Source organism: Centrocercus urophasianus, unplaced genomic scaffold (genome assembly GCF_019232065.1).
Source record: "Centrocercus urophasianus isolate 14NV4802_14NV808 unplaced genomic scaffold, USGS_Curo_1.0 seq_23, whole genome shotgun sequence".
NCBI lineage: Eukaryota > Metazoa > Chordata > Aves > Galliformes > Phasianidae > Centrocercus > Centrocercus urophasianus.
Genome location: NW_024884789.1, coordinates 7091057 through 7104128, shown reverse-complemented (window position 1 = coordinate 7104128; position 13072 = coordinate 7091057). Strand labels below are relative to the sequence as shown.

At 53.5% G+C, this 13072-nt stretch overlaps 3 protein-coding genes across 4 annotated transcripts; 2 read left to right on the top strand and 1 right to left on the bottom strand.

The window, feature by feature from the left end:
• The first annotated feature begins 227 nt into the window (after positions 1-227).
• On the top strand, positions 228-8599 carry PEX11A (peroxisomal biogenesis factor 11 alpha). 2 transcript variants are annotated; one of them, XM_042824688.1, is made up of 7 exons: positions 228-328; positions 539-654; positions 6624-6682; positions 7050-7248; positions 7364-7446; positions 7795-8047; positions 8259-8599. In XM_042824688.1, the coding sequence occupies exons 1-7, from the start codon at positions 273-275 to the stop codon at positions 8597-8599; spliced, it is 1107 nt and encodes a 368-aa protein (XP_042680622.1). In that variant the 5' UTR covers positions 228-272. The 2 variants fall into 2 exon arrangements, with proteins under 2 accessions (XP_042680622.1, XP_042680623.1); XM_042824689.1 differs by lacking the exons at positions 6624-6682; positions 7050-7248; positions 7364-7446; positions 7795-8047; positions 8259-8599 and adding an exon at positions 1553-4759.
• LOC122163449 lies at positions 8577-10585 on the top strand. The gene is made up of 3 exons (XM_042824690.1): positions 8577-8693; positions 9221-9454; positions 9724-10585. The coding sequence occupies exons 1-3, from the start codon at positions 8577-8579 to the stop codon at positions 10090-10092; spliced, it is 720 nt and encodes a 239-aa protein (XP_042680624.1). The 3' UTR covers positions 10093-10585.
• Positions 10586-11012: 427 nt separating this feature from the next.
• On the bottom strand, positions 11013-13015 carry LOC122163349 (ras-related and estrogen-regulated growth inhibitor-like protein). Its single transcript, XM_042824528.1, has 4 exons — positions 12883-13015; positions 12546-12599; positions 12163-12239; positions 11013-12086 (listed from the first exon to the last, which is right to left on the bottom strand). Exons 1-4 carry the CDS (start codon positions 13013-13015, stop codon positions 11673-11675), a joined length of 678 nt encoding a protein of 225 aa, XP_042680462.1. The 3' UTR covers positions 11013-11672.
• Positions 13016-13072: the final 57 nt, after the last annotated feature.

Genomic DNA, 13072 nt, shown 5'->3' with positions numbered 1-13072 from the left:
CGCAGTGAATAAACCCAACCGAGAGGCAAAAGACAACAAATGAACGCAGCTGCCTGCCCCGAGAGCCGCTATCCCAGCGCGGCGCTCCCGGGCGGACCCTTTTAGACGTGACACCGCCCGCCCCCCCCCTCCCGCACCACTGTGTACGGGTTGCCATGGCAACGGCGCCACTCGGCCGGAAACGCGCTCCGAAGCGGAGGGTTCCGCCGTGAGACGGGGCGGGGCGGAGCGGAGCGGCCGCGCACCTCCCGGGGCGCCCAGCTGCCACCGCCATGCAGGGCTTCGTGGAGTTCACCAACCGCAGCCAGGGGAGGGAGAGGATCTTCCGGTGAGTGCTCAGCACCATCCCGGGTTCCTCGGGGCTCCCAGCCGCTTTCTGTCCCCGCAGCTCCCGGGCCTCCCCCCCGTCCCCCATCCCGTCCCCAATAACTACTCCCTCCCCCTCCCGGCTCCCACAGCCGCCCTGCCCTCCTTCTGCCATCCCTGCGAATTGTCCACGTTTCACCCGCGTGCCATTTTCCTCGTTTTTCCATTCCAGAGCCACTCAGTACACATGCATGTTGCTTAGCTATGTCGTAGAGCGTCATGCTGATAACAAGAAGCTGGTGCTGAAACTCAAGCAGCTGGAATCTAGCATGAGCTCTGGCCGTAAAAGTAAGTACCGGTGTGCAGAGGGGTCCTTCCCACGTGCTCCTTCCATCCAAACAGCTCCTGGCCTCGGGGGCTTTCTTTGGGCTGCAGAACCCCCTTTAGTGTATTCCCAGAACTGCCCACAGTCCTTATCCCTGCAGTAACCAGCCAGAATCAATAGGGCCAGAATGACATTTATCGCTTCTGGGAGCTCAGTCATGCACCGTTCTGTACTTTCCTCACACTCTAACTTGAATGCATCCCTCCATCCATCACACTTGCTCCCCTTGTGCTGTTGCTGCTGTTGCAGTTTGTTTTCAGGCTGACCTTACACCTACTTGTCAATTGCTCAATTCCAGAACAACTTCCAGAGGGAAATACGCAAACTTAATACATTACCATAGGTTAGTTTTATTGTTGCAATTACTCTGGAGGATCATCATTTCTAGGAGAGAGAATCAGCACAGCTGTAATTCTCTTGCTTAATCAATTCGCTTGCAAAACAAATCTCTAACAGACTTCAGGCCTAAATTCAGAGCCTTGCAGTTCCACTAACCTTGGGTGCTGCCAACATCTGCCACTGTTGTAGTGCTGCAGGTTATAAAAAGTATTTTGCATACTATTGTATTAACATTTGTGGGGTTGAAACCCAACCAGCAGGAGGGATGAAATCCAGCTTACCCTGTGGTAAGGCTTAAAATGGAATATACTGCTCCTGTTTGCAGGGAACTGCTTGACAAATTCATGGCTGGGGAGGCACAATTTCACAATTTTCCTGAAGACAGGAGTTGTTGTTTAAACATACAAATGCCCAAGGCCTGTTAAGGTTTTGAAATGTACACATGGAGCAGTGACGTTCTGAGTCGTGCACAGAGCTGTGCCCCTGCAGTAGCCATTCTGACCTTCGTGGCATTTCTTGCAGTGCTCCGGCTGGGCAATGTGGTGCACGCCTTGGTAGCAGCCAGGAAAACTGCAGAGCTTCCCGAAGTGCTTCCTCGCATCTGCCTGACAGCCTCCAACCTGACCCATGCTCTGTACTTCTTCTGCGACATGGTGCTGTGGTTGAAGAACGTTGGACTCCAGTCTGACATCAATAAAGCAAAGTGGCAGAACTGGGCTACCAAGTGCTACTACTTCTCACTGCTGATGAACCTGGCCAGGGATTGGTATGAGGTCTCTTGGAGGCTGGAACAAGCTGTACAGGAAGAAAAGATGAAGAACTATTTCTGGGACAAACAACATCAGCAGCTAAACTCTTCCAAATGTAATGGCTTCCATGGTTTTCTCTTCCTGCTGTTTCAAATACTCAGAAGTCATCCTCCTCTGCTGCTAGACCTGGTGAAGAACCTCTGTGATCTCTCTGGTCCTTTGGACACACTGGGGATCTACAAAACCAACCCAGGCGTGATTGGTTTCTGTGGGCTCCTCTCCTCTCTGGTGGGGATCCTCACTCTAGCAAGCCCACACCTGAAGCTGTAGGAGTGATGTAAGAGGAACTGCTCAGTGCGCAGTGAGCCAGCAGGTTTGATCCTCTGACAGGTTCTTATTCTCCACATGGCACTTTAAAAATGAAGATGTCTCACTTTAACCTCAAAATGAGTTTCTTCCCCTCCGAGTAAGCCACTTCTGCCCTTTGTCCTTCCCTGTGCCTTGGCAGATGAGTTTGGTGCCCAACAGAGCGAAGGCGGAAGAAGGCAGAGTAAGATTGCACAGGCAGAAGGACTTGGAACATGGCTGCTAGATAAGGAAATATTGATGGTCCTGTATTTTAATACAGCTTTATGCAATAGCTGCCTAGACTACTGTAGTATGTGTATGACTCTTAACTAATCATGTTTACTAAGGAAAGCTGGAATTCAGCAATCAAACGTTCCTATAGCCAAATTTTCTGTAATATGTTCAGACAAGTTAGAAACCGTGGTTAGATAGCCTTAAGTAAAGCCTGAGTGTTCTGACAGGACTGGATTGCTGGATCCTGATTTCTGTAGGCAGTGGTTTGATGATAACTGGAAAGTGGTGTCATCTGAGCTTTCAGTGATCCCTCTGTAACATGAACATGCACTGCTTACTCTGGACCTACAGTTTGGTGAGTGCCAATTTACATCTCAAGAAATCAAAAACTTCTTTTCCTTTGATTATACAAGCCAAGATGGGTTGCCACCAACTAACTCTTCCAGCAGGCCATGGCTGAGGATTTTGGTGAAGAAAAGCATGTGGGAAATGCTGATCTCATTGCTGCTAATGCTGTGATTTGTAGGGATCTGAGTGCAGTGAAGCTGTGAATCTGGAACCTGTCATAAGCACTACCTTTCCCATTACATCCACACCTTAATTCCTGTGATTCCAAGTGAGCCATTTTACGTTAATGACAGTGTGATAAGCAGCTTGTTCTACTGTTTTAATTTTACTTGAAAAAGTCCAGTGTAATAAGGAGCTTTGGAACCTGCAGTTAAGAAGAAAAGGCCGTCTTGGAGCTTGTCAAGTAAGAAAAGCTGCAAGGGTGTTTCCAGTTGAGTAAGCTCCCAGAGGGAATGGAGTCACACTTGATCAGATACCAGAACGTCCTCGAGAAGAGAAGCTTATTACCTGGATTTGGGCATTCACGTTTCAGATTTTCTTTCCTGATTCTCTTGTTCTTCCATCATGACAGCAAGATTTCTTGTGTGTTCTCTCACTGGTTCTACCGTTTGAAAATGCCTTATGTTTGCCCTGCGACTGCATAACTGCTCTTCAGTTTTCTGGCTGGAATGATTGCCTGGGTTGTGAGCGAGGTTAGAGGAGAAATGCTGTGTCCAGCAGTCTAACAGCTTACACGATGTGCTGTCTTTGTTGCTCCTGACTTTGCAGAGGATCAGTTCTAACACCATCTGAGAAAAACTTGCACGTGGCATAGGACACAAAATTATTGCTTTTCTTCATCATTGCCAGGCCTGTGTGTTCTGTTGCTTTCTGACTGTAAGGGCTGCTTGTTTAATCAGTCAGGAGATGCGAATAGAGATTATCCTAACCAGGACCAACATACTTGATTATGATTTCTGATACTCTCTGTAAACAGAATTAAAAGGTGCCAGTCACCTTTATTAAAGGAGGAGGCTGTGGAACTGAGCAGGCATGGAAATGCAGTGTCCCAGTTTACCTGAAGTCATTGTGGTCCTGGCTTGGAGTTACTTCCATTTTGAACCTGAAGCATTAGGCTGCCAATGAAGTGTTTGAAAATAGAGGTTGCTGAGCAGGGTAATTAAGTGTGCCTGAAGACCGAATATGGCCTGTAGCAGCTCTTCTTTTTAATATGGAAATGAATACCACTAAAAGTAGAGCACTCTGCAGGCCAGGCCATAATGAATGCATTGTTGTCTTCAAGGGTTTTTTCTTGCTACTTGTTTAGCAGTTGGGTTTTTTGTTGTTGTTTCTTAGTTTCTTTATACAATGTGCCTTTGAGTTGCTGGCACTGTGAGGCCAATCCCTCCCTTGGTCAGATTTGAGTATTATCCCAGTGTCAGCAACCCAGTAAGGAAAGGAGAGGAGTCTTGGTGATGTATCAGCAGAACCCTGGGCACTCTTTGCCTACAGAATCTTTCTTCTTGCAAGAGCCGCATTAAGAATTGCTCTCAGGAGACCTCTTGGGTACAAAACAGATCTTACACTGGTCTGCAGACTGATTCCTCTTTTTCCTATGTAGTTCATAGGCAAGGGGGAATGGATTCACACACTGATGTGGCCCTGGCTAGATGCACATCCCTGTGCCAAGCAAACACTGTGCAAAGTCACAAAGCAGACCTTGATGTTCCTCCTGGAGGGGCTGGGGTGGCTCAGCAAGTACAGACTTAACCTGGGACATGGGACAATGACTTTTCAGCCTTCCTCAGCCTTACCTCCATTTGGCATAACATGGATCAGAGCATACAGGAGTAACTTTAGTGGATGTTAAGCACTAATACTGCCTTTCTGCTCCCCTGCTGGGGGCTAGCAGTTTAATGTACCTTAATGTAACGTGACTGAAGCCATAGAATTGCAATCAAATGGAGAAAATCCTTTTAGTGCCTTTTCTGTGTATGTTCCTCATACGACAGTTGGAATAAGGAGAGCTGTTTGAACACAAGCAATAAACTTTGATGCGTATAACACTGCATCTGTGTGTGGCTTTGAGGATGGGGAAAAGAGGTTCTGAAGGAGTTCCCTCTCATATCACTGGGATTTCTGAAGCTGTTACAGATGTTTAATGATGAATTAAGGGCAGAGTGAAGGATAGCATCTCCAGCTGAGATGGGGAGAGATGGAGAAGGGATAACCAGTAAAAGTGAGCTCTTGCTGGTAGCTCACTGCTTACTGCTTACTCCTATCCCCTGCAGCAAGAACTTTGCAAACGTGAAGGCTCCAAAATGTCGTTCCCTGAACAACACACAAAGCATTGCATTCAGTAACAATTTAGCAAGAGTTTCCTTCTGAATAACTGCTCTTACACTCATTTCATAATAGCAGCAATTAACAGCAGAATAGTAAGCAAGATAAGTAATCTACTCATAGACAAGGCTTTCCTAATGTTAACATTGCACTTGGCATGGTATTTCAGGAAGAGTGAGCTGCTCAACATTCCCAGGTGAGCAGCAGGAGCAATCAAAGGTCTGAAAAGCAACATCTCCAGGGAGGGATCAAGTGAGCTGTTTTGTAGAGGAAAGGTGACTGAGGGAGGGCGTGTGGAGGGTTTTCTGTCAAGTGGAAGGCAATAAATTAGTCTCCAATCCACCCAAGGGGTAATACATATCTGTTGCCACAAAGGAGAATTAAATCTTGTGGGCAATGACGTTTGAAACTTCTGTAAAACAAAACACTGAAGAGATTGCCCAGGAAGACTGAGCCCCACAGGAAGGGCAGAGGCTGTGCTGTCTGCTGATCCCTGCTCTCACTGGGCAGAGGGAAGGCTGACGCTGCCCCTGGTATCATGCCTGTTCACCGTGGCCAAGAGAGGAAACCCGTGAGCAGGCTGCTGCCCTTTGTCCCACTGTCTGGAGAGCCCTGAATCACTGCAGCACTGTGCCAAACCCTGACAGACATCTGTGTGCCTCTGCACAGGATGAGCCCCTTAATGCAGGGCTGTGAGCAAGCCCAGGCTCTTCCAGGAGTCGTGGAGCATTAGCATCACCCAGTCCAACCATCAGCACACCCCCACCGTGCCCACTGACCACATCCCTCAATGCCACATCCCCAAAGTTCTAGAGCACCTCCAGGGATGGTGACTCCACCACCTCCCTGGGCAGCCTGTTCCTCTCGCAGGACACTGCCCATATGCCTGTCCTGCTGGTCCAGGTGAGTAAGGATCCAGCCAGGTCTACTTTCCCTGTGCCAACAATCCCTTCCTTTATTAGTGATAAGGGAAAGTGCTCCTGCTCATCCCCACTCAAAGTCCTTTTACCCTCCTGTCCTGCTGCTTGGCTACACCACAGCCACCTTTCCATCCCTCCCTCAACTCCATCGTCTGTGCTGCTCCAAACCCAAGCTGCACACTCACACATTCTATACCCTATCCTCCTCTTCTCCTCAGCGCCTTGGTGTGCTGCCACAGTACTGCACAAACACAGGCAGGTCTTAATCTCTTCTGCATTCATCATCTCCTCATTTGACATACAGGGATGATTTTGCAGCCATCCATCCCCCAAGATGGGAGCCTTTGGGGAGCTGTTTGCCCACTTTCCCCAGCAACTCATGCCCCCCTAGCCCAGCCCAGGTTGAAGGTGGAGCCTGGGGGTAGTAGTGCCCCAACACCACACAGCCCAGGCACAGGACCCAAGTGAGGACGGGCTGCCCCAGCAGAGGAAGAGCGTGTGGAGCATTGGCTCTGGGGTTTAACTGGTCAAAAGTCAAAGCCTGGGCAGTGCCACAATCACAGCTCCCAGGGGAGCTGTGTGGCCCAGCCCAACCCCTGCACATCACGCTCTGAGCCCCAGCCTGGCTCAGACCTCACTGCACGCTCTGCAGCTCTGCACTTTGCTTTGCAGGAGGACGTGGCACAATGACGGCAAAGAAGAATCAGCCCTTGCAGAATGGAAGGGCCAAGGTGAGTGTGGGGAGAGGGAGAGGAAACAGGAGGAGGGGAATAGCTCATACCGTGCTGTCTTGTGTGTTATCTTTGCTTGTAATAATACAGAGCAGCCATCAAAGTATCATCACTCACATGCCTGAAATAAAGTAAACGAAAATCAACAAAGGTAACCTTGATCTAATAGGACCTATCAGCATGTATCTGTATTTATCCATGGGATTTCTGGGTCAGCTGGCTCCATGTCAAGATAAAATTAGCAGGAGGTGTATTTTCCTTGTTGAACATGCAGATTCACAGACGAATCAGGCCATGAAGCCAGACTCAGCTTTTCTTGAGGAGTGGCTGCTGGCTGGCCCCTAACTGGTCCCCATCTGATGCACAGGAGAACGTGCTGCAGCGCATCCTGCAGCTGCCGGTGGTGAGCTCAACCTGTGAAAGCTTGCAGCGGACCTACAGCAGCACCAAAGAGATCCACCCAATTGTGGCCTCGGTGTGTGGTGTCTATGAGCAGGGAGTGAAGGGCGCCAGCGCCTTGGCCATGTGGAGCGTGGAGCCTGTGGTACGCAGGCTGGAGCCTCAGTGTGAGTCCATCAGCAGGGATGTGATGGGGTATCCAACAGTGGGACACCACCTGCACTCACCCCTGGCACAGCCCCCAGCCTTAATCTCCACCCTGCATGCTTTTGCCCAAGGCAGTCTCCGTGGCCAACAATTTGGCATGTCGGGGCTTGGACCACCTGGAGGAGAAGATCCCAGCCCTTCAGTATCCTGTTGAGAAGGTAAGTCATGGGTGGGAAAGCCTCTGGGACCCTCTAGACACTCCAGCCCCCCTGCAGAGCCCACAGGATTTCTCCTCTGGGCCAAAGCCCTGGTTCTCACCTGGCAACCAGTGATGGCAAGGGGCTTCCAGAGGGCACCTCAAAGCAAGGACTTGGCCACAGGTGTGGTTGGATTGCTCCTAAATATAGGCCAGCAGGTCCTGCATGGCTGGCTACCTGCAGCCCAGGCTATAGGATATCGTCCTGCTGCTCTAGGGGATGTCTTCTTGCATGGCCCTTGGTCTCTCCAGCTGCTCTGTGCCATCCAGAGCACATCAGAAGGGTTCTTCTCTGTCTCTCTGCCTGCAGCTTGCCTCCAAACTGAAGGACACCATCTCCACCCCCATCCAAAGTGCCAAGAGCACCATCGGGTATTCCATGGACAAGATCTTGGGGCTGGCGGTGGGTGGCTATGAGACAACCAGAACCACAGTGGAGACAACAGCAAGGTACACAAGGAGCAACTCAGTGAGCCAGATGGCAGCCGCCGGGATGGACACTGCCCTGGGTGGGCTGGAGAAGCTGATGGAGTACCTGTTGCCAGAAGAGGAGGAGGAAGCAGGTAGTATCGGTGCCAAGATCACCTCGGGGTGTCTGCAGAGGGGTGTCCTGGTAAGGCAGGGGTCTGCTGGGGTGGAGGAAGCACCCAAAGCGGTCCCCATGGAGATGGGGACTCACTGATGGGGTGTAGGTGGAAAGAAAAAGATCCTGGTGCAGGGCTGTCCCACCAGGCTGTAACATCCCACACTCTCCCTGTGCTGTTCTACCTTTAGATCTGAAGCCCAAGAAGACCTGTAGACCAGCAAAGGTCTCCCAGCAGCAATCCAGGACATACAGGGCTCCCAGTGCTCCCAGCAGTGCTCCCAGCACTCTGGGCCGGATTGGAGCCCTGGTCAGCACCGCCTCTCACCGTGCTTACCAGCACACTGTCCAGAACCTCCAGCGTGCCAAAGCCAAAGGACAGGAACTGGTCGTCTGGATCCCCATCTTGGTGAGTCCCAGCCTGTCTCAAAGCCTTGGGGCCTGGAACTCACCCCAAGCACTGGTTTCTGTCCCCCCTGCAGGGCAGTCTGGCCAAGCCGAGCCCACCTATGGTGCCGCAGAGCCATGGTGAGAGGCAGAGCACTGCGGGCAGCTGGAGGCAGAGCAGGGTGCCGGAGCAGAAGCAGGAGAAGGCAGAGAAGAAGGAGGACAGCCATGCTGGTGAGGTAGGGAAAAATGGAGGTAGTGGTGAGATGGGGTCATTCCAGAGCATCATCTTGATCCCACCATGTTCTCGGCCTCTTCTCCAGCAAACCAAATCAAGGCATTTCCCTTCTGGCATTCTCCCAGGGGCTGGGTGCGATCCAAAGGACCCAGCAACCAGCATCTCTAGCTCAGTCCACCTTAGGAGAAAAAGCTCTGAACTCCCAAACAGGGCTGCGACAGCCTCTGGGCCAGGCAGTGCTCCAATTTCCGAATTGGCACCTAGCTCCCAGTTGTTGGTTTGGGGTCTCAATACAAAACATACTCCCACTGTGGTCCCAGGAGTGAACAGGAGGACCCTGGGTCTGGGGGGGCTCTGCTGACAGCACACGGGCTGGAGGACTTTCCCTGGTGGTAGCAGCTCTGCTGGGACATGGGGACAGAAAGCTGCGGGTCAGGGTCGGTGCCCTTCGCCTTCACTTGCAGCAGAAGTGTGAGGTCCCAAAGGGCTGGGGGGGCTACCCTAAGTGACGCTGTTTTCTGTCTGCAGGCAGGGGATGGCCTTGGACTGGTGGGCAGCGTGGCTCACAACCTGCAGAGTGCCTGTGCCTCTGGCATCTCCAGCATGAAGAAGGTCCCTGCTGTGGCCTGGGACGCGGCAGAGGGGTTGATCCTGTTCACACCCCGCAGGCTGTCCAGAGCCATGGAGACGGTGGATGCTCTGGGAGGGACGCTCATCAGTGCCCCTAAGCACCTGCTGGGCAGCCTGTACAGCTACGTGCCGGTGAGTGCATCCCAGCACCATGGGGACACACAGGGATCGGGTCCCACCCACCTCCAGCAAAACCCCTTCTGGTCCACTCCCTGTATAAAGGCGAGGCACAGGTTAATACTGGGACCACATTCCCTTCCTCCACCCGTCCTCTTCCTACCTGCTCTCCCCCGGGGCTGTCCTGCGGTCACCTACTCCCTACTCTGAGGGCCTCCATGGGGACAAACCTCCCGTCCCAAAGTCTCCCCAGGGAGAGCCCTACTGCTTAGCCCAGCCCTCAGCTCCGCAGGCAGTCCAAGGACGAGGCGGCGGCGCGGGGCAGCAAGCCGGGTCCTGAGGCCGAGCAGAAGGAGGAGGAGGAGAGCAAGCCAGTGGGCACCAGCGCCGAGGAGAAGGCCCAGCTGAGGGGTGACTGGCGGCTGTACCGCGGCCACCACCCGCTGTCCTTCCTGGGCCTGGAGGACCCTCTCTTCATACGCAGCAATCTGTACCGCAGCTCAGCCCTGGAGCCCGAGGCTGTGCCGCGGAAATCGGCCTTCGCGCCCTACAGCCGGCGCGTGAGCGAGGGCTCCTACCGCTTCAGCCCCGAGGCCATGTACAGCCGGGCCTACTATGCCAACCTCTACAGCCCAGCCTTCAAGAAGGAGTGACTCTGAGGGGGAGAACCTCGGCCCCAAACTGCCCCCAGCACGCTTTGCCTTCACGTACCCACATCCCACATTGCCTGCTTACCCACATCCCCAACATGGCACAGATATGGTTGTCCATCTTGGGTTGTCCATCTGCCCATCCGTGGTTGAGGGTCCCTGCTCTGCTCCAGGCTCGGTGACAGCTGTGCCAGGGCATGTCCCCTCCTTGGGGCCAAGAGGAGAATAAAGGCAGCCCAAGGGGCTGCTGTTGGAGGAGTAGATAAGAGAAGAGGGGATGAGTGAAGAAGAAAAAGGGACCAGCCAGCTCTGACACTGGGCCAGCTGCTGCCCGTTAAAGAAGCAGTGTCAGACAGGTGAGGTACAGAGCACTGAGATGGACCGGAGGGCAACACAACCATCAAACATCGCAGAACAACATAGAATCATCACAGAATGGCTTGAGTTGGAAGTGACTTAAAGCCCATCCAGTCCCACTCCCCTGCCATGGGCCGGTTGCCCCCACCAGCTGAGGCTGCCCAGGGCCCCATCCAACCTGGCCTTGAGAACCTCCAGGGATGGGGCACCCACAGCTCGGGGCACCCTGGGTCCTCATCCTTCTTTCCACGGTTTTGGGGTCAGAGACAAGACCAGAGCACCGGTACCCCAGCCTCCTGCAGGAAGGCCCCATTCCCACAACTTGTGATTGTACCTGCTGCAGTAATAAACCTTCCCCCTTACCCCCCATCACCCTTTGCATAGTCTGCTTTACAAGAGCTGCCTACTGGCTGCTGAGCCTTAAAGGGCTGGGAACACTGAGGGAGGGAGAGCACTGACGGTGCAGAGGGCTTCTTGCAGTGCTTGGGCAGTGCCCAACACTGTACGTGCCCCTTCCTATGCCTGGAGTACAAACTCAGAGCCACCAGGGGCTTCCTGCCAAAGATTTATTCCATTTGCAGAACAGTGCAGAGCAATCTCTGTCTGCACTACACATACACAACCTCCTTCCTACACACTGCATTCCCAGGAACAGCAGAGAAGGGGAAAGGCCTCCCTGCCCCCCTCCTCCCTCCCCTTCCTCCCCAGGGACAGGCAGGCTCAGAGGTCTGCATTTATGAGACACACGGTACAGTCCCACACCCTGGGAAAAAGCCCAGTGCCTGACTTTCCCATGCTGAGCCTGGGCTGTCACCAAAAGGCTGCAGGAGGGAGGTCAGCAGCACAGTACTGCTTGGAGTCACATAGGATGAGATGGGGTGGGAGAGGATGAGATGCAATGGGATGGAGGGTGAAGGACTCTGCCTGCTGTCCTCCAGGCTCAGTACTGGCACGGCCAGGATGCCAGGGTGACAACAGGGACACGGAGCAGGACATAGCTGCATGTCCTCCCTGCTAGCCCACAGAAGGAGCTGGGGATGCTGCAGACAACAACAGAGCCAAGAGCTGAGGGCTGAGCAGAGGAAGGCCCTTGCCTTGCTGGTCACATACAGCCAGAGACCCAGATCCTGGGGTTTGGAGAACCTGCCGCTCTCCTGGAACACATCCAATCTGCACAGAACACAGGAGGCCTCATCCAGCTACGCAACAAGAAACAAAGACGCTGCTCAGAGCGAGTCCGTCCGCTTACGGGCAAACACTGCTGACACAGTCCTGACGATGCCTCGGATGCCGGCACCTCTTTTCAGCCTGGTGTCGGGGATGCGCTCAGCCAGCCCATGGAACACCATGAGAGCCCCGTGGTAGGCCTCGGCTGCAGAGACCTCATAGAAACCACAGTCCAGAGACAGGGCCAGGAGCCGTCCCTCCTCGCTGGAGACAGCCCGCCGGTGCTGCAGGTCCCGCTTGTTGCCCACGATGACGATGGGCACCTGCTCCTGCCCCTCCTTGGCCGCCCTAATGAACTGCACTTTGAGGGGCAGGAGGTTGAAGCTGGCGCGGTCGCAGATGCTGTAGACCAGGATGAAGCAGTCTGCCCACTGGATTCGTTTCTCCTCCGAGGAACCATCATCAGCCTGGTCCTGGGGAACGGGGAAAAGGAACGGATTGGGTTTCCTCTTTAGGAGGAGGGCACACAATGGGAAGGAGCCCTCTCACCTGCGAGCTGGGGACATCCCAGATGTGGAAGAGAACCTCTCGGCCATCCACGGTCACCGTGTGGCTGTAGATGAATTCTGCCCAAAAAAAATGAGTCTGAGACTGTTTGTCTCTACAAACAGTTCCCTCACAGCTGATCTCCTCCAGAACCTTTAGGGACCCAGGGCTGTCCCTGACTCAGCCCACGCACAGCTGCACTTTCTGCACCCCAGTACAATGACAGTACAGCTCCTGATCAAACATGAACATCAAGCCTCTGGGGAGCTATAGAATAGTATGGGAGAGGACAGGAAGGAACCAAACCCTGCAGGAGGATCTGGCTCGCCCTGCAACCTCCCTGTCCCTAACAGGAATGGAACGGGGCTGGCATGGTCAGCACTCACCCATGTCTCCGTACTCCCCGATAAAGCGCCTCGTAAGGAAACGTACAGTCAGGGCTGCAAAGGGGAGAACAAGGATCACAAAATAATCCCGAACCTCTAAGACTTTCATCTTAAACCCAGCCCACACACAGCTTAGACCTGAACACACTCAGGATCCATTCCCCCACAAACTCCCACTGCTGGGACCGACCTCTGATTTTCCCCTTTCTGAACACCAGCAGAGGCAGGACTGCTCTCTGCAGCTCATTCTGCAAACCCCGCTGCAGTCTGCAGCCTATTTTTGCAGTAGAAATGGTTTTCCCTGCCTGTAAGCTCTCAGCTCGCGCTCATTCCTCACCTGATTTCCCCACGCTGTCTGCTCCCATCACCAGCACATTGGCTTCTGCTCTCAGGGCGACAGGGCTGGGCAGCTCCAGGAGGGCCGGGTGCTCAGGGGTGAAGCTGGCACTCCTGCGCAGCCGAAGCCCCATGGCAGCACTCCCAGCTCCTCCACGTGCACCCAGAGGACCTGCCAGGGCTACGGGGTA

Bases quoted from the DNA above. Each gene is read 5' to 3' on its own strand.
- PEX11A (XM_042824688.1), top strand. From the start codon at position 273: ATGCAGGGCTTCGTGGAGTTCACCAACCGCAGCCAGGGGAGGGAGAGG. The intron at 7,249-7,363 runs GTGAGTCCATCA...TGCCCAAGGCAG, and splicing joins ACGCAGGCTGGAGCCTCAGT to TCTCCGTGGCCAACAATTTG. The intron at 7,447-7,794 runs GTAAGTCATGGG...CTCTGCCTGCAG, and splicing joins TTCAGTATCCTGTTGAGAAG to CTTGCCTCCAAACTGAAGGA.
- LOC122163349 (XM_042824528.1), bottom strand. From the start codon at position 13,015: ATGGGGCTTCGGCTGCGCAGGAGTGCCAGCTTCACCCCTGAGCACCCG. The intron at 12,240-12,545 runs GTGAGTGCTGAC...TTTTTTGGGCAG, and splicing joins CGGGGAGTACGGAGACATGG to AATTCATCTACAGCCACACG. The intron at 12,087-12,162 runs GTGAGAGGGCTC...CCCGTTCCCCAG, and splicing joins GGGATGTCCCCAGCTCGCAG to GACCAGGCTGATGATGGTTC.
- LOC122163449 (XM_042824690.1), top strand. From the start codon at position 8,577: ATGGTGCCGCAGAGCCATGGTGAGAGGCAGAGCACTGCGGGCAGCTGG. The intron at 8,694-9,220 runs GTAGGGAAAAAT...TTCTGTCTGCAG, and splicing joins AGGACAGCCATGCTGGTGAG to GCAGGGGATGGCCTTGGACT. The intron at 9,455-9,723 runs GTGAGTGCATCC...CCCAGCCCTCAG, and splicing joins GCCTGTACAGCTACGTGCCG to CTCCGCAGGCAGTCCAAGGA.